The 20,338-nt window shown below is 42.4% G+C and overlaps 1 protein-coding gene across 1 annotated transcript in view; it reads left to right on the forward strand.

Annotated features, from left to right (window-relative positions):
- MYO10 (myosin X) overlaps positions 1-20,338 on the forward strand; it is a 163,838-nt gene that overhangs the window by 15,339 nt on the left and 128,161 nt on the right. Inside the window, 1 exon segment of the mRNA XM_083824329.1 lies at positions 16,375-16,473. Within this exon segment, the coding sequence (XP_083680455.1) occupies positions 16,375-16,473 (99 nt within the window).

The raw sequence follows: 20,338 nt of genomic DNA on the forward strand, positions 1-20,338 counted from the left end.
GTATGCTCTTAGAATGATTCATTAGCAGTGCGTGCTCTTTCTTGAATATTTGAGACTGAGCTTGCTGGAAAATTTTGCTAGAAGTTTCTTTTCGCAACAGAAGGACCACTGGATGTAAGGACATTTTATTTCTGTCAATGTGCCCATAAGTTATTTTTAGGTGAAAAATAAACGTATATGATGATATCTGAGGGACAGACTTGCACAGTATGTGGGCTAAGAAACAAACCAAACAAAAAAAGCCAACCTCCTTGCAAGTTAGTTAAATTTGCATGTTGCCTCTGAAAATCAGGTGCATTTATGGGATTGGCCTTAATGTGAACATGAGGAATTAAAACTAAACATGTATTTTGCAGACTTGCAGCTCCAGGCATACATACTCTGTAGTTCTCCTCTACAAACAAGATCTTGCTTATGTGGATAGGGGGTGGGGATTTAACTCCTGGTAGGAGAAAACATCATAAAAGCATAAGTATATCTGAAAATATACATAGAAATCCTGATGGTCACATTTGTGCATAAACAAACAAACATGCTCGTGGCTATCTAAAGATGAAAGGGAGTTAAAAATGTGGACAAAACAGGGTTTTATAGGCACTCTGTTCAAAAGATCTTAATTCAGTTATAAACACACTGCCAAAGTTTAGCTGTGTTTGTCAAATGGTTGAGTAGGTAGAATTACGATGAAAACACAGTCACTTCTTGAAAACAAGGACAAGTTGATACCCGAAACAATGGGGAAGCTGTAGGAAGAGCAGCCAGCCCTTGAGCAAGAGGGAAGGTGATGTCATGTGAACTCTGTCATGGGATTTGGATGACTTAAACTTCACCACTGGTTCTCTCAGAGACCTAAAATCTTCAAGGAGTAATTGAATCTATTTTCGACGTGGTTCTCTAGTTGCAAAAGACAGATACAGGATTTTCCATTTCCAACCTGTTTGTTTTTAAGCTCCTCAGGTAGTGAGGTGCAGCGTGTGAGGTGCTGGCTCTCGCACTGGTGCAGGAGGAAATAGTCACACGTGACCAGCACTGTTCCTCACTGAAGTAACAGCAGTTCTTAGGAATTTCTGATATGAAGGGTTTTGCAGTTTCTGGTGGATGCAGTTTTGAATATCAGCTCCTTGTTTTACAAATATATCTGGTTTGCAAATAAAACTTGACCTACCACCCAAGCTCAGGAGGTGGACAAGTTCCTGTTGGCTTCCTTGGTGAAGGAGCAGGCACATGGACTGGAGTCTGCAGGCATGAAACTTGAGTAGAACTCCAAGGTCTCAGAATTTATTTCCTTACCATTAAGGAAATCTTTGTTCCTGTCCGTAGAATAAAGTATTCTATGTACTGCATAAGGGCAGTATGTGCTGTAAGCAGAAGTTATTCTTCCATTTCGAGTTATTTATGACTTCTTTGAAAGGAAAACTGGTTGTATTTGAAGCCAAATCTTTTTGACCAGCCACTGAAAGAAGGTAATACAGAGCTGGCAGTGGAGGAACATGCTGCTACTGCAGCGTTTATTTGCAGTAAAGTGGAAGTAGCTTTTCATGATTCCTACTGTTGGAGCATTAAGCAGCACTGCAGGGGCACCAGATTGAGCAGAACTGTCATGTGGGGTTGGATTTTCTGGTAATAATGATCAAGAGGCTTCTCAGATGTTCTGCTGCTCTGAGATTAATAACAACAGGCTGGTTTTTGAAGAGTAGAAATACTATTTTGGCTAAAGCAGTCTGACTAATTAGTAACATGTTTAAAAGTATTTTTTTTTAAATGACACTTCTGAGAATAATTCAACGAGGATAAGTCCCCTTCTAGGTGACCAAGTTGGAGCATTTTTCTAAAACGACATCTGGGTTCAGGAAGCATATGTTGATGTGCATACATCACACTCTTATCTGCTGAAATCAAGCACATGCTCTTTCTGATGAAGGAGGATTTCTTGAATCCTCTTCTGTTCTGCAGCGATTTGCCCATATAATGCTTCTTGTGCAATTGCATGTTTCAACATTTAAGGAAATGTTTTTCGACAGTGTTTAGGTAATTTCATTTTACCCAACTTTACCTACAATTTAAAAAAAAAAAAAAGCACCAGACAAAGAGCCGTTTTATTGATTCATAGTTTAGTAATATGAAGAGTGACTTTACAACTAGTATGAAAAGTAGTAAGAGATGCTGGCTGTGTTTACACAAAGGCAAAAATCTATATTTGTTTTAGACTTGCATTCTTTAGTGCCATAAAAATCTGATTGTAAGTATGTAAGGTTAAATATGTTTTAATAGCTCTATGTCAAGCAGCCATGGAAAATTCCCAGTCTGAGCTTGTGCAGGCATTTGGATGCTATGAAGTCTGTACGCTTTGTGGTGTGATTTTTAAGAAGAGGCACTTCTGTGGGCAGGTGAGAATCAGTAATACAGCATTTTGAGTACTACACTTGCATTTTAATTTAGGCACCCTGCTAATTTGACTTGAACTTTCTATGCAGTCACCTTGTTTATAAATAATGTTAAGCAACATCCTTGTCATGGCAAGTCTGTAGAGTCCTGCCAGGTTTCACAAACTGGGGATCTGCATTGTACTGTCGGAGGTAGATGTTTATGGAGTTGTCTGGGCTGACTCTTACAAAAGAACTGGCTGACTTAATTTGTTGTCAGCTGAAATAAATTGCTGCATGAAAGGTTCAAGCTGTGGAGTAGATACACTTTTAGAGGTGGCTAGGAGAAAAAACATGGCTCCCTGGGCTTTAAGGACAACAAGGGTGACTTGTGAAAGCGTGCCATCCGGTGTGTTGTAGCTTCCAGCATACCTTTTGGGTAGCAGGGCGAAGAAATGCAGAGCAGCTTTAGAAGCCTGCTAGAGCACTTCCCTTACAGGAGGAAAGCATGTTTCTGTCAGACTTGAAGTTGTTGCATGTTGTATGTATGTTGCATGTCTGTTTCCTTATAGAGGCATAGGTTCATATGTGGGTTTTCCAAGGCACTAGGTAGTGCTTTATAATACAATGTCTTGAAGACAAAGTGGCCAGAGTGGGAAGAAGTGCCTGCTTCTGGGCACGTTCCTGTGAGCAGCACAATCCCTGCACATTGCTATGTCCTTAGCTCTCCACCGAGATACCCGTCCTTTGCGTGCAAATACATTTCACACCCCCAGGTCTCAGCTGTTGCTGTGTTATTCTCACCAGCCTTGACGTCTGCTGGGATTTGCTGTTGAACGTTTCAGTCTAAAAGCAGCTGTGCTGTTGATGTGTCTTTCTCTTCCCCTAATCCGGGGCAGCGCAGCTTTTCACAGCCCATGCTTGTGGGCGCTTCCAGGCTGGGAGACAACGTGAAGTGTTGGTTGCAGCTGGTAGGTCATTGTGTGAAGGAAACGGGATCTCCTCCCTGGGTTTAGACCAAAAAACCTGAGTGTAACGTCTTGGCCTGAGTAGGTCATGCAGGAAACTACACTCTGATTTCAGGCCTGATCCTGGAGAAGCAGGGAGAAATCTACTGCAGTGATGCTCTGCGTCTCTCTTGAGCAAGCCTTGACTAATGGGGAGAGCTTTGGTATGAAGAATCCCCACCTTTAGATATGGAAGGTGCAGCTCTGGGGGAATTAAAATGTATAGTTAGTCATTTGGCCAAGAAGGTCGTTTACCCACTGAGGGGTGTTGAGCTGTTTAGCCCAGGTGCTGTTTTGCTTTTGCAGGTAGGAAGTAGCAATCTAGAACAGTCGCGGCCCAGATGCATTTACTTGTACTCATCATTTACCTCTGCGATAAATGCCCATTTTGTCAGGTACTAATGCTTCAAATCACTTCTGTTTTGTTAAGGTCTCCTAATTGTCTTTGTGGTTTAGTTTTGGATTAAATCTTCCATCAATCTGCAATACAGTGCAATGAATGTGTTAAAAAAAAAAAAAATACAGAATCAAGTGCTCCGTGTTGGTGCTTTTAATACTAGGTTGAGGGAGATGTTTTCTCCTGCTAACTGCTACCAGCTTGTATAAACATGCATTGGAGAAAAAAAATAATGAAATAAATCAGCAACACATTCATGCAGGAAATGTTCATCTCTGTCGTGAAAAAAAAGGATGATGAAAAATGCGAATGTGTCAAATCTCTAGGTGTGCCTGTGAGTGAGGAAATGCACCACACCTTCTTGTTGAAAGCTGGAGCACAGATCTGTAGCTTCTATGAAAAGATGCTACGAGCCAAAAGGAAAGGTGTGGTGGTGTGCATCCTAGGAACCTGAGAGCTGCTTTATGTTGCCTGCTTTGGGGGTTTCCCTGTAGCTGCGAGATGGAAAGGTGTATGGCTTTACAGGGTCTGTTCCAGCGTATGGCATGGAAGTATTGATGACCAGAAAAGGGCTGTGGATTTTCTGTGTGCTGATTGATGTAAATACCTGCTCCTTTTCTGGGTTTTCTGGTAAAGGTGTTCCCTTCTGGCAGCCTAATGGTGGATGTGTTTAAAAGAAGTCAATATTTACTACATGTACTTTCTACAAAAAAAAATCTCAAAGGAAAAATGACTTGCCCTATAGATGCTTCATTTTGTGGTAGCACAACTGCAGAAAAATCAAAACACATGCTGGTGAGAGTAGGATTACTGGAAGGAAACGTATCTCGTCAGAGAGAAGGAGTGGACTAAGCAAAAGCAGGAGATTGCTTTCCAGGGGGTTGTGACCTTGAGGGGCTGAATATAATGAATGCAGTGTTTCAGGCTGCCTTTTTACCTTGCAACTGCTGCATACCATTGGTATTCATCAGCATTGATGAGGCTCTGCAGTGGAAAGCCTTGCAAAGCATCACTTCATCTCTGAGAGGAGCATAAAGCTGATAAAATGCGAACCTTCAGCATGCGTGCAGGAAACACTGCTGCCTTTTATCTGAACTTAATGGCTTTCCAGCTTTACCTAAAATAGAAGTGTTGTTGCTAAATGTACCTTCGGTATAGATTCCACAGGTTTTGGCTAAGCTGCACCTTCAATATTTATTCACGTGGGTGTAAAGCAGCACCAGTGCAGCATGCTTTGGGGCCACGTAACCTCCAGGAAGGCTGGGATTAGCCCTGATTGTCGGATTCCTGGTCGCACCATTGAACGATTGACTGGGAGAGTATGCTTAGGATGAATTTCTCTACTGCTACTGCATCCTGTCCCCTAAGGTCCCTGTTTGCTTCTGTGAGGGGAAGTGTTACCAAATGGCTCTTACAATTGATTTTTCTTTAAAGGTGTTTGATCATGGTTTGAGAAGTAACCCGTGAGTGACTATTTCATACTTACTGACACTTTGCTTTTTGGTTCGGGGTTGGTAGGTGAGCACATTTATATCCTATTTTTAAGTTATTTAAATATTGAATGGATTTTTGAATTGAATAATAAATTAATCAATATTTATTATAATAAATTATTAAGTTATAGGTTTGTATCCTGCACAGTTTGGTATATTCTCTTTATATTTCAGAAAGGTGAGGAGTTCTTCTACTTTGAAATTCAGTGGTGATCAAATTGTATGTGACTTACATCTTACTTTATGGTTGAGTGTTAAAATTGGTTGGGAGCCTCTCCTTGAGGTGCTGGCACACCTGGCAGCACTTCTGTCAGGTGCATGGGAATAAGCCTGTGCTCTGCCCTTTAATGATAACATGTGCCATTATTTTTGCTTAATTGGTTGTATTTTCATCAGATGATCTCCAGACAGGTAATTTGCAGTTGCTCAGTGATTATTGTGGTTTGCAGCAAACAAATTAGTGTGGGAAGATGCTAACATGAGCTTCACAACTTCCTGTGTCAGTGGCAGGATCTGTTCTTTCTGTGCTCCCCTGAAGCATGAGAGGTAAGGAGGGAGAGCATGGAGGGGTGCCATGCTGCTCTCTGCTCCTCAGGATGTTCGTGTGTTGCTGTGGAGAAAGGTCATCCCATCTTCCAAGCCTGTTTGTGAAAGCCAAGCACCGTAGCTGGGCTTCAGATGTGGAAGGGTGCGCTGCCCCAAGTCAGGCTGCTTATGTCCTTGATTTTTAAGGATTTTTCAAGGATTAATTTTTAGGGTGAATTTTTAATTAATTACTTTTCAGGGATTTTAGGGTTGCTCATACCCTGGGGATGTGGTACTGGTTCCCTACCACCTCTAGGTGTTTCATAACATGTGTTGGACTTGTTCAGTGAGCTTGATAATTGTGAGCTTGATAATGTCCACCTGAGCTCCCAGAACCAGCCTCAGCTGTGCTGCTGCCAAGTCGCTGAAGTCAGTTGTTGCAGGCCAGAAAACCACATTTTCCTGGCTGGGTATGGACAGGGCAGGTATTTATTTTTCATCCGTCACATGTGCAAAGAGGCTGCTAGGCTGTGGGGTGACCTAATCTCTTGGAGTTGATGTGGCGAAAAGATATTTGTCCTGGATTCGGTACGTTGCCTCTGATTTATTACAGAGAACATGGATAGGGTCGAGCAGGTGGTGGTGGTGAAAGGTACTGGAGGAATCGTTGCAGCTGCTGGGGATGAAGGACCCAAGCTCTGTCTGCTAAGTGTGGGGCAGCCCAGATCTGTCAACTGCTTGTGGCCAGGGTGTCACTGGGATTTGTTCCTCAGCCTGGAGTCAGAGCAGCCGAATGGGCCTTCAGAAAGGCAGGGTACATTGGCTATTGTGGGTGCTGCTGAACAGGCCCAACAACACCACCTGACTTACCGACTGCCAGTGCCGTCTGTCTTCTCTTCCTTCTGGCTGTTACACCCTGCTACCTGTTGGCTGTGGTCAGGCCTTTCCCCCACAGGTATGAAGGGTCCTCTTGATGTCTGAGATGGGGTAGATGGGCAGAGTAAGGAAGGGGTTCTCATGTTTGCAGGGCAAGAGCTGAGTCCAGTCTTGCTTAACATCTTCATTAGCGATATGGATGACGAGGTAGAATGCACCCTCAGTAAATCCATAGACAGCACAAAACTGGGGGTACCCAATGCAGCCTTCCAGAGGGACCTTGGCAGGTGGAGAGGTGGGCTGACAAAAACCTCATGAAATTCGACAAGAAGTGCAGAGTCCTGCACCTGGGGAGGAACAACCCCAGGCCCCAGTACGTGCTGGGGGCAACATGTCAGCAACGTGCCCTTGCTGCTAGGAAGGCTAATGGTGTTCTTGGCTGTATTAGGCAAAGTATTGCCAGCAAGTCAAGAGAGGTGATCCTTCCCCTCCATTCAGCACTGCTAAGTCCCGTTGTGAACCGCCTAGCACAAGAGAGACCTGGACGTATTGGAAGAGTCCAATGGAGGGCTATGAAGATGATCAAGGGACTAGAGTACCTCTCCTATGAGGAGAGGCTGCGGAAACTGGGACTGTTCAGCCTGGAGAAGAGGAGGCTCAAGGGGGGGAATCTCATCAATGTATATAAGTCCCTGAAGGAAGGGTGGCAAGAAGATGAAGCCAGCTTCTTTTCAGTGATGCCCAGTGCCAGGACAAGAGGCAATGGGCAAACACTGCAACAGAGGTGGTTCCCTGTGAACATCGGGAGGCACTTCTTTACCGTGCAGGTGACTGAGCACTGACACTGGTTGCCTGGAGAAGTTGTGGAGTCCTTCTCCTTGGAGATCTTCAGAAGCTGCCTGGAAATATTCCTGGGCATCTTACTCTAGATGTACCTGCTTGAGCAGGGGGTTTGAACCAGATGACATCCAGAGAGCCCTTCCAACTTCAACAATTCTATGATTCTGTGATTTAAGATTATTCTGTGTCTAGTAATCGGCATTTCTGTTAGTGAAATAAGTAAATGAAAGAACTGTGGACTGAATGGGTCCATTATTCTCTTCTCTCCCTCCCTTTCACACTTAACTTTCTTAGCCTTGAAATGCAGTCTTGCTAATCCTTACAGCTCCAAATTGTAAACTGTGTCTTTCCAAAATCCTGAGTTTTAGTTTTAAGAGAATATGGAGCATGGAAGAACAGGGTGGGGAAGAAACGCTTACAGAGTAATGTGGGCAGAGTGGGTTGGTTTGGTTTTTGACTTAAGGCTATGATCTTATGTCTATTTTCTGCAACAGAGGTAAGGCTGGAAATAGCTTGCTGTCTCGCATGTCCCCCTTGAAGCCCAGGAAAATACTAATCATGTGTAAACTGATGTTTTTGAGTTGCAGGTAAATGTAAACAAATAAAAATCCCTCAAGTATGGTTACAGCTGTAGTAGGATTGTGAAATTTGACAATATGAAAACGAGTTAAATTGGAACCTTTTGTAATTTGATTTTAGCAACGTGGAAAGTGAAAGCTGTGATGATCATCTTGGGAGTGTTTAAGTATGCGTGTTACCTCGCACAGTGTATGGCTTAATAGGAATTATTTTCACGTAAGAATCCCACTTGGCTAAAGATAAGTTTCCCTGGAGTCATCTGCTTGATTGGTATGGAGGGAGAGGGGGAAAGAGCAAGAAGAAAGAAGATGATGATGATGAGTGTCCTAGAAACCAGGAAAAGGCCTTGCATTGCCCAGTTCTCTTCCTCGTGTACTTTTAGGTGCAACGCAGTTATTTTATGGATGATGCTTCTTGACGTAAGAAGGCCTTAATAACTTCTACCAGAATAGGTTTAGGTAACTGGCAAAAAGCAGTCAATGGTAGAAACTATCTTGAACAGGAATTTCATCTGCTTTGGGATCTAAAATCAGGCTGAACCAGTATGATGTCTCTCTGGGCATGCTTCTATAGCACAATGAGTATCTGAGAAAAACTAGTAACATATAGTTGTTCTGTATTAAAACTTCTAAAAAATCAGTGTCTAGGTACTTTGTACAATGGTGTTAAAACCAGTTCCTTGAGTGATGAGCCTAAAAGACACGCATCTCATGAAAATAAATGGTAAACACCTCTCTTCAGGACCTGTGTGTCCAACAAATGTGTGTTTTTTTACTTAATCAGCTTTTAAGTACTCAGAGATGTCCTTCCTAAATAAAACATTTTGAAGTGAGACGGAACATCCTCGCAAGTGGGAGTTCCCAAACTCTTCATGGGATTTACATGTGGTGAATGAGGAACAGCTTTCAAGCTGAGCCTCAAACTAACCCATGTTCCAGAGGAGTCCATCTCTCCTGTGTTACTCCAGGCATGCCACGTGGTTGGTGCTTGTGAGTCCTCTCACCTGGTCTTCACTTTGTACTCTGTTCAGGCAGCAGAGGCAAGAAGAAGATGAAAAAAAGTGCTAGGGTGTTCTAGAACATTTCTGAGAAATGGCTTTGAGATTCTTAGCAACTTGTGCCAAATGAAGATTTGGCAGCTGGAATATTTCAAAGGCAAAATTTCTTAAGAAGAGCGAAGTTGTAGACTACCAAGCACAACTGACTATGAGGCACAACTGAGTGCTGTGGATAGCTACAGGCACTTTTCTCCCCAGGTCAGTGGCAGAGGTACATGGCAGCGTAACAGCTTACTAGATGACACAGAAAAGATTGTTTGCAGAAGCTGATGATGATTTAAAGAGGCTTTGGGCAGTTGTGCTGGACTAACTGCTCTTGCCATATTGTTATAAGCCTCGATGAACAGCTTTTAGAGGGAAATCTCTTCCCCTGCTACTTCTACGTGCACTTACACCATCCTTCCTCGCTTCTGACTTTGTTGCAATTATATGCTGCAAAAAAAACCCAGGCTCACATGGATGAAGAACTGTGTATGTGTGTGTAGATTAGTTATAATTCTGTTGGTTTTAAGCAAGTAAAGAAGTTTTTTTATGTTTGTAGTCATCGCTGTAATTGATTTAAAAAAAAAAGAACTGTTTTTGAAAAATAAGGATGCTTGGCAAAACAAAGCTGTCATCAAAGACAAGTGCAACTTTGTTTGAAATCTGTGAAGACAGATTTAGGGCGTGTATGGTTGGTTCTTAGGACAAATTCTATGCTTTTTTGTGAGCATACTGTATATTCCTTTTTAGGAACTTGGATTAGGGGAGAGAATTACATGCTGCTTACCTTTTTAAGGTGACCATGAACATCCCAGGAGGTCTGTCATTTGCCTGTCTGTTTCTACCCCCTGCCCCAATATGGCTGGTGATGGAAAGGTTTGCAGTGGCCACAAGCTCTTTTCCTCTGTGTTGCTTACATCTCCCCTCTGTCACCAACAACAGCCTCTTCTTCTTTCTCACTGATTTGTTGTCTTTTTCAACTACCTCTCTTCCTTATGAGTTTTAACAATTTATTTTCTCTCACCTGAGATGGGATGGGGAGAGCTGTGGAGGCAGTACTGCGTGCAGGACCCATTTCTGGTACGTGCTGGTGATTTACAGAGGGACTTGAAACTGTGGATCCACTAAACATGGAAACATTGCTGTGCATGTTCCCTACTTCCCTGATTTCACATTTTGCAGATTTATTCACAGTTGATAAGTACTACTCAGAGTGCTAATTTTTAACTTTGGAATTAATCAGAAATGCTATTGACTCAACTGCCTAGAAATTTTTTTTTTTTTTTTAATATAGACTTGCAGGCACAAGAAACAGATGTCTCCTAGCAGCCTGTCCTGCCTGCCTGAGACTGGTAATGGGTATAGGCCTTCCAAATTCTGATACTGTTCTGTTTTTGTAGCTGTGATCCCTATGGTGTAGGTTGGGCAGTACTCAAAAGCACAAAAAGATAGTATTTTGCAAAACTTGACAAAATGTAAAGGTAACACGTGAATCTTTCTCATTAAAGTCATAATTCAAACCGTAGCAATACTGCTAACTCTTTTGAAAAGACTTGATGGCATCTCACTGCTATATTTTCTTCTAAGTTTCCTAATGGTGTGGAAACTTCATCGTCCTCAGGAGCTGGTAACCATGTCTTCAGAGCTTCATTAGTGAGTGCAATTGCTTTTTGGCTTTTGATCTAGGTCTGCTGGTAATGTGTGTATTCAAGCTAAGCAGCAGAAGGTGGGGCGGGGTGTGCTTGTCCACCTGCACGTTTAAAGGTTAATCTCTGCTCTGTTTGTGTTGAGAAAAACTGGAAACTATATATTTTTTAAAAGGCTTTACTATATAAAGTGGCAGTGGTGTGAAGGGAGGGTGTATTCAAAGGCCTGTGGGCGGTAAACATTAATTCCAGTTCCCCATTGAGTCCGTAATAGTAATAATATCTGTTTTAGTCCAGTTAGTTGCTTTTAAAGTGGCAAGCTGTTGTCAGTGCTGCGCTATCTCCAGTTACTGAAACAAGAGGAGATGGATTGTGTTCAAGGTTAATCAACAGCTGCTGCGCAGACCTCAGGAGCAGAAGAGCTGGTGCTTTGATCTCATGTGGGGGATGGACAGACAAGAGAAACATCGAGCGTTCAGGAGATTTTGTTCTGCACTAAACTCTCCTCCTAAACTGACCTTATATCCCCTGGAAACTGCTTCGTGGTTTTGTTCTGCGTTATAACAGTAAAGTAAAGCAATATGGCTTAGGAGGCAGAGCTAAACTCATTGAGGGAAAGGTGTTTGTAGCTTACTTTGCTCTCTGAGGAAATTGTAAGTAGTGCCTTCGGTGTTTTGAAAATGAATTCTACTTCATTCAGCTAGATTAAGTATGTGCCAAGATCTAAGTGTGTAGTCGTTTAATGAAGTTGAGTTTAAGATTCTGGAATTTAGATTAAATGCTCAAATACCTTCCAGAGCTGGCTTTCTCTCGCACTCTGCAGAGACTTAGGATTCAATTAGTCCTTCTCCGTAACTCCTTCTGTCCCTTGATAATCTGCCTTCCCGACAGAAAACTGCCGGTTACTGATGGGGGAAGGCAGAATGGCTGGAAAGAGAGTTCCTCTATTGATTAGTTTATTTCTCTTTCATAGACTGTGTGGCAGTAGCATACACAGACTTAGTACTAACTCAGTATTTCAGCCACCCCAGAAATCCAGCGCTGGGGAATCCTTTTGCCGATGAGCACACAGTCCCTGTAGAGAGGGGGACCTAGATCAAGAACAACATTCTGAATTACGCATTAAGATGTCAGGCAAGTGGCCATTATTTCTTTTTTTTTTTTTTTCTCTGGACTTTCCCATGGAAGAACAGGTCTGGTTTTCTGTTTGGGAGGTCTGACACTTCATTTTGGGCTGAAGTTGGTGAGAGAGATCCTACTTTCAGTGAACGTTGAGTTTGCCACTGAGTTGTTTGGCCAGGCATGCACGTGGCACATTAGGATTTTGGGGTACCTGAAGTGAAGTGTTTTCAGTTTTGCTAAGCTAGTAATGAAGGGCAAGTTTTCAGAGACAAAAGAGTTAGTTAATATGAAATTGCCAACGTTACATTTCTATCTACATAGCTTTTTTTATTGGTATGGCCCTCCTAATGATTAGTGCATAATTTAGTAAAGAGGAGTAACAAAGATAAATGTGGTTTTAGTTATCTTTATCATGAAAAAGCTATGTCTGGCTTGACCGAGTTAATAACATCTTTTCCTGTCTCTCAGAATTTGTTTTTGAGCCAAGCTACTACAGTGCATAAATGAAAGGTTTTCTAAATACATATTGACTATTGTTTCCTTTGCTTTGTCAAGGCCTAACAATGAATGCTTTTTGAATGCAGTTGTGACAATAACCTACATTAGTTGCCCTTAATTTAAAGCAGTTTTAACTGCTTTGAATCAATTGCATTGATGAGTCGACTGGATTTTTACATTATAACATGTGAATGAGTAGCATTTAGTCTTAGACGATGACAGTTATTATGCAATGGGTGCTTGTTCATACATATGTGTGTGTATATACACTATATATCTACACTATATAAAAAATATGATTATTGTGCAGGCAGTTACGTTATTCACCATACAACCTGGATATGTACAAAACTGGATTTGTTAATTATGGTTTTGCAATGAATTCTCCACTGTTTATCTGAGATAAAGTTCTTCTATTCTGGAAACCAAAACATGAGCTGTTTCCAATAGAAAGTTAAAAAGTTGATTTTTGTCATCTGTAAGAACAGAACACCCAGGAGGATAAGTAGTCATCTTTGCAATTTCAGCAGTAAAATCTGCAAGTGAAAAGAACTCAGGACTTCTTCAGGTGGCCTTACAGCTGTGAGATTTACAAACCTCTTTCCTTTGCCTTTTGGAGTCAGAAGAAATCAATTGGCTATGGAAATAATGGCATACGGCCCTCCTTCTGTACATACAATTCCAAGTACCTTTACAACTTTGCTTCGCTGAAGTAAAAACCATTGGGCTTTAGTAAGCACTTCATGGCTTTGTTTTCCCCCTTATCACAGAGTAACAGGATGGCAATGTCCCAGATTGCTTGTCAGGGAGTGACCAAGTTACCAAGTTTCTCCCCTAAAAATAAGTTGAGATCAACATGTGTGCATTCAATGGAGTCCTTCCTTGGAGGGCTCACAGCTGGTATCTAAGCTGGTATCCTGGAGAGCTGGCTGCATGCTCTCTATCTCCATCCAGCAGGTCCAGAAGTCTGTGCCTGGTAGTCATTCCTTGCACTCACCCTACAGACCACCAGGCTAAATCAGGTTGGGCTTTAGGCTCTGAGAAGAAGCCTCAGATTTTTATTTCAATGAATCCTTTTTTATAACCTACCTTTCTGAAGTGAAATCAAAAGGTGGTGGCACCTTGCTAAAAGATACCGCTGGAGTTAGTGGGCATTTTGAAACAACATCCCTTGCACTTGGTCAGAAATTGTGAAATGAAAGTGTACCTAAACTCTGGAATCAAAGTAGATTCATTTGAAGCTTTTGTAGATCTGAAGACTACAAAGTCTTCGGTATATGTCGTCTGTAAATTAACTACTGAGGATTTTGTTCTCAAAGCTGTCACTTGCTTGTAACAAATATGCTTCAGAGGGATTGCAGTGTAGTTACAGAGCGTGCTGGGCATGGAAGATGACCGTAACTTGGGTAGCTCCTATGGGATCTTTTGCTAAGGCATTTTTTATATTTTATTTCTTCCCTTCCCAAGACTGGGAGGTCCTGCAGTGTACCCTGCCTGTGGACAGATGTTGTATTGTTGAGCCACCTTGCCAGAGCACACGTTGTATTTGCATTTCGGAGGCCTCGGGCTTTGCAAACCACATTGTTCCAGCAGTCTCTGAATAGTGGCTATTGACCCCTAACAATGTACATTTGTTTAAATGAAACCGTTCCATACTTGCTTTAAAATGCTTGTTTTAGGGCTAGCCCAGCCAAGTGAATGCTTCTGTGCAGGCCCCTGTTTCTGCTTCATAGCCAGAAAAATGCAGAATTCATTATTTAATTTCACTATGGAAAAGATTATTCTCCTTATGAGAGGCTATTTTGAATTCTGAGGTTTTGGCAAATATTGTTGTGGCTCAATGTTTATAAGCTTTTTTCATTGCCCTTGAAAGCATAAACTTCATGCTACTGTGCTCGGGGATTCTGGCAAATAATAAACGAGATGAACAACAGGGTTTTGGTTGTCCTGAAGTGCTTGAGGAACTTGACTGCATTTGGACAAACAGGGTTTTTTGCTGTGTATTTGTGTGTTTATAGGGATTGAATTCAGAGGTGGAGACTGACTGGCAGGGACACTTGATGAAGCTTTCTTCTGGGAAGGTAGTTAGTCTGGAGCAGAGTCCTTTTCGCCACCTAGGGTGACTTCAGCATGTCATCCAACCTGTTGTGATTCGTGAGCTTGACTGTGGTTATTTGCTATGGGGGTGAAGTGAGGTTTTATCAGTGTTGCTGGTGAGGAGCCGAGGAAGCCTGAGAGCAATACCTCCTGTCGTGCAGAGCACCTGCTGGCTCTTGGGCTCCTGTGTGCAGACCCAAGGAAGCGGGTGCTACTACTCGGTTTTGAATTACATTTTCAAGCCCCCTCTCACTTAGACCACTCTCAGGGAGCCCTCTGTTTCTCCCTCTCTCCTGCTGTGGTTGCTGGTGCTCTGCTTTCTGTTTGGCACCACGCGCATTTCCTTGCTCTGTGCTGACGCTATGCCCTCGAGTCGACATACCCCATACTGCCTTGGACTTGGTATAAACCTGGAAACAGTCTGGCTCAAGGTTTTGGACATAAAATGACAAACAGCTCCGCAGGCACTTAAAAAGGAATGCAGTTTGCCAAAAGATGGAAGGGGGGCAAAAATCATGGATGCTCTTGTGTGTGATCCCCTGTATGTGGCTGAGCTCATGTCATTCAGAGAAACCCAGCAGCAAAAGTTTGCTCTCTGTAAGCTTCACTTTGTTTCTCAGTGCTGCTGTCCTCCCAACATAGGAACAAGGATGGTGTTTATTCAACAATATTTTAAATGTATGCAACTTGTAATGTGGCTGAGCTTCTGAGGTAGACATTTGAGCCACTCTTTAAGGACATAACAGGAATAAACTGTATTTGTTGTGGTTGTTCGTCAAGAACCTGCACCCAAACCAACTTTTAAAAGCCTCAAGTCTTTTTTCTGTGCGTACAAATTCAGACAAGGATGATCTTTGAATGCTGGCATGCAAGATTAATTATTTGAATTGGTTTTTTTCAGGGGTTGTACAACCAAAGTCACCATCTTTGGCTTATCAAAGTATATCCCAGCCCCTTCCTATCATGCCTTTACCTTTCCTTCCGGAAAGAATTTGCCCGTTCTGATGGAGGCGACACAAAAGCCTCTGTTCTCTAAATAGGCCTAAAATACTGTATTTCTGATACGGAGCCTGCTGTCCCTGTATAGAAAAAGGAGTACAGTTTGTGTTTGAGGTTCAGACCACTGGGGTGCTGCTTCTGAATATCTTCATGCTTCTTGAAGGCATCTCCTGCTCAGAGCAGCTGAAGCAGGTGTGATTACCCTGCCCATCTGCCTCACGTGCACTTGGTGCTGGCTGTTTCTCTTCCTCTGTGCTGGATGGATCTACCTCTGAGGGCTACAGACAGCCAAATGAAAAACTAAAATAGTCCTACCCTGCACCTACCCTCTTTCACTGCATTGACTTAGGTGGTTCGCTGATGGTGTTTCTGTTGCCTCTTCGGCTCTAAACAGCAAATGCTATTTCTTTGTCACTTTTCTTGCTGGCAGATTTTTAAAATCTGAGTTCTCGTGCAGCCAGGAGAACAGGACAGGATAAAGGGCAAGGGGGGTTAGAAAACATGTGAAAGTTGGTAGGGGAGAAGTGCTGTGATCCTAACGGGTTGAAAATAAACAGGTGGTGAGCCTGCTGGCTTTGAGGAGCATCTTTTAAATGGCGTGTAAATTTAAACACTGCTTTGTAATTTTGTGTGTGCTAACATGAGGCATGTGACTCAGTGAATTAGCCTCAGCTGTTCATGCTGGCATTTAGGCACTTCTATTAAAAACAAACCAAAAGTACTCCTGTGTTTACGTACTTTACTTATGGCAGAAGATAACTACTTGCTGAAAGATTATTTTATTTCTCACTTGCTTATTTCGCAAGTGAGCTTGCTTGCAACTAGCTTGCTTTCCTTTTATTTTCTTGAGTTTCCATTTATGCCATCTATAACTCTATTTTGTTTTATTTTAGGGGTCTCGCGTCTGGTTGCGAGAAAATAATCAGCATTATCCAAGTACTGTTCATTCCTGTGCAGAAGGAGTCATCGTGTTCAGGACAGACTATGGCCAGGTATGTGCATTGCTCCTATTTGCTTCCTCCTTTCTACCACTCTGTGGAAAAGAAACGATTCTGCCTAACAGGGAGGGCATAGGAGAATGTAAAAGTCTAAGGCGTGTGAATAGCAGCATACCTTTTATATGACTCGAATGTGGAACTTTGGTTTCAGTCGTGCTGTCCATTGCATATCTGGTCAGCTGCTACAGCTGTGTCTGGCAGCGCTGAAGGTTTGAGAGCTGTGTCCAGGATGTTACTTAGATCCCAGCGGCTCCATCCTACTTGCTCAGGTTACCTGGGCTGTTGCAGGCAGCGTGTTGTCTGCTGTGGTAGCGTACCACTGGCTGCCAGCTGGTGAAGGAGGCTGGTGGGCAACTTCTGCTCTCTCCTCCCCCTCCCCCTTTTCTTTTTCTTTTCTCTTTGGCCAGAAGAAAGCAGAACAAACCCTGCCAGTTGCTGACAGCATGGAAATGCTCTGCTTTCTCACTCACTTTTCATTTATCTATTTATTCTACTCTTCATTAGGCCACAGTTTATCCAAACCTCCATTCTTGCAGCTTCCTTGAAGAAATTTCAGTGGAATTCATATTTTAGATCAAGACTCAGATACAAACAGTTACACTGGTGCAGACATCAGAGTCAGGAGAACGCTGTCTTTGACTTTAGGAGGGTGCTCCCTCCTCAGTTTTGCTTCCTTTTCTTAGTTATTTGTACCAGATGGAGGTAGCTTCAGGTAGTGAACAAGGCTGAGGAAAGTATGATAGTATGGAAAACATGCTGCCTTTTCATGCTGCCTTCACTTAATGGTTTTCTGAGTGACAAAGACAGAAAAGCATTTCATTCAGAACCAGGGAACCCCTACTTTTCTCACCTGCCTTTTTGCAGGCAGGAAAGGAACTAGACAGAATCAGTGTTTTTTAATAGGCAAGATATAGGTTAAATAGGGGGAGTGAAGAAGATGGAATTGTTAGTCACAAAATGTCTTGAGGCTGGCCTCAACTGAGGCAGGAGGACCTCCTCAAACAAGATCAACTAAACAAGATGCTCGTTGATAGAAACATGCAGAGCTGCCTAATTGGTAGCGATACTAGGCTGTGTTGGATTCAGATGCTTGTCTTTCCTTCGTGCAAGATGGTAGACAAGCAGTGAAAGGCAGGTTGTAGAAAGCTGAAGGATATATATATCAGTATAACATACTCTAGGTTACTAGCTGTCTTGGACTGGTGACCCAGAGACATATGGTACAGGGGAAGATGTCCACAGAGGAACTACTGCTAGATGCAAAGCCTCCTTACAGGATAAGAAGGCGCTTTTCTATGTGTTGGTATGTTCTCAGTGTGATGCATGTTAAGTTGTGCATTTATGGTTGCTCAGGTTTGGGAAGTTGCATATTTACAGTTTGCCCTCAGCATGCTCGGTTGAAATTTGAGGTCCCATGAAGTGCAGATGCTGAGACTGTCTCCTCTGTTGTTTGTGAATAAAGAAGGATATTCCATATTAAGGCATGGTAGTTACATTTTGTTTTGCCGTGCGTGTTGTTACAGTAGCATATGCTCCAAGCCACTATCTTCCCTGGGCAAGTCATTTAAACATTAGCCCTATCCATCCTCTAGTTGGGAGTGACACAAAAGTTTCAGAGGTGGTACCTGTAATTTTTCACAGAATTTTATAGATGAACGCCTGACTGTGAAGAACCTGTCTTTTAGAAGTGTTTCAACATGACAGTTCTTGTACTTATGGGAACTGCAGGTGACAGTTGTAAGATGGATGGCTTGCTTTGGTGCCCTAACATGCAGTGGCAGAGCTAATATTGGCATCTGCGAGCGGAAAAGTTGCTTGCTAGCAGCCTTGTATGCGTGTATAATGTGTACTGTTGCCTTTCCATGGTGTACAGAATGCAGGCTAAAAACTCAGGTAATTTGGAAGAAGACTCAAGTCACTACCATAATACAATCTAGCTGATTCCATTTCCTTAGAAAGATGTTAGTGCTGTAAATATCACAGGAGAAAATATATATATATTAGTTTGTCCTGCTTGTTTTAAGAGCAGGTGTCATGCTATGCTGTGAAACATCCAAGGACATAAGGAGCAGCCGTCAGAACCAGTGTGTGGCTCTTATGTTGCCAGTGGGTCTGAGCCGACTGTGCTCCAACTAAGGGCAAATCAGCAATTCACTTTATTTTTAACTTTAATCCTTTTCAAGGCTTATGTTTTCAAGGGTGCACCCTGAATTTAGAGGAACTGTGCCAGCTGACATCGGTGCCAATTAACATTGTTCCTCCAGCTGCTTTCTGAAGTGCCTTTGGAATATCCTGCCCTTGCTGCTGGGTTACCTGTGTGCTGCAGAAGGCAGCAGGCATGAGACATGAATCTTAGGTGATACCTGATGATGACCTCTGATGGCTTGGTGATCTCCTGCAATGCTATGTTTACTTTCAAAGAAGGAGGCAGGGCAAGTAGGGGGTGAGATTGCAGAAGTGTGGGGTGATGAAGATTTTTTGAAGGGTAGCCAGCATCTTGATTCCCAGACCCTTCCAAGAAGCAATTGTGCTCAAGTCTAATGACAAACTGATGAAAGTGTTGGGGCCTTCTCAAAGCGCAGCACTGTAGTTACTCTTCTCCAATTCAGCAGCTTCTGTTAGGATTTGCAGTTCTCACCTTTCTTTTTTGGATGAATTCTCAAGATGGGATTGGCTGGGCAGTGGGACTGGTAAAGCATGTTTACTAGATCTGTGCTCAGAGATTTTGTATAAACTTGGATTTCAATTCTTTGCCACCATCAGTTTGCAGAACAATGGAAAGAAATCATAGCAAAATACGTTACTTCTGAGTTTCTTCATTTTGTTATGAATGGTGGAAATAAATTTGCAACAAAAACCTGTGGCATACAGTTCACTCTGGAGGAGTGTTGGTTTTAAGTAATGCCACTGAATGCAAATACTCATGTGTAGACTATGCCATTCTCTTCAGTGTTAAACAAGTTGTGTACCAGGTTTTGGATCGCTTTTTGATAATCACATGCTAATATAATTATTCCTTGAGCAAGACTAATTATTCTAGTGGTACCTGCATGTTGAAGTTGAGCAGTTCATTTGTTAATCATTGTTAAAGACTGTTGTGATACTGTTTGCTGCTGCTTTCGTCCTCTGTGATTTGATGGGCTGAGTGGAATATCTGCTACATATGATGTGATACTAAAAAAGGAATTTCGGGTTGTAGGTTTGGGGTTTCCCTCAGCAAATAGCTATGAAACAGTTTCATCCCTTTACGAAAGAAAGGAAAATGTGGCACTTTACTGGGGTAGATGAAAGCCTAATTAAATACAGGGAGGAGAAAAAGTAGATCAAGGCTACTTTTCACTTCTGTGGCCCAAGGTGTTGGAGTGGGACGTGAAAGCTGTAAAATCCCTCTCTTCCATGGCATTGGCCAGTAGCTGGCTCTGGAGTGCCTCTCCCATATCTACTGAAGGCTGGTTTGCACAATGATGACTTCAATGAGTCAAGATAGTGTGATGAGTGGACAATTCAGTGTGAATGTTTTTGTCTTTCTAAGCACCCCCCAGAAGAGCACCTTCCAGAAGAGAAGACTACTGTACTAATTTGCCTTTTGGTGGGTTCATCATTTTTTTTATTTTCTTGTTCCACTAGCGTGTGTGTACAAAGGTGGTAAATGACTGTGCCTGAAGTTTTGGAAACATCGTGTCTGTGAATGCATGAAGTATGTCAGTGCAGTCTATGAATACTCAGATTTTTAAAAAAAAAAAAAAAAAAAAAAGAGGCACCCTAATCTTCCCTTGCTTGTGTGTGGTGTGTATATATATAAGATGTCATTGCAGGTACTGCAGCTTCTTTCATCTTCGTAGGTATTTTTATCTCTATT

This window comes from Anser anser, assembly GCF_964211835.1.
Source record: "Anser anser genome assembly, chromosome: 2".
In the NCBI taxonomy this organism is placed as follows: Eukaryota; Metazoa; Chordata; class Aves; order Anseriformes; family Anatidae; genus Anser; species Anser anser.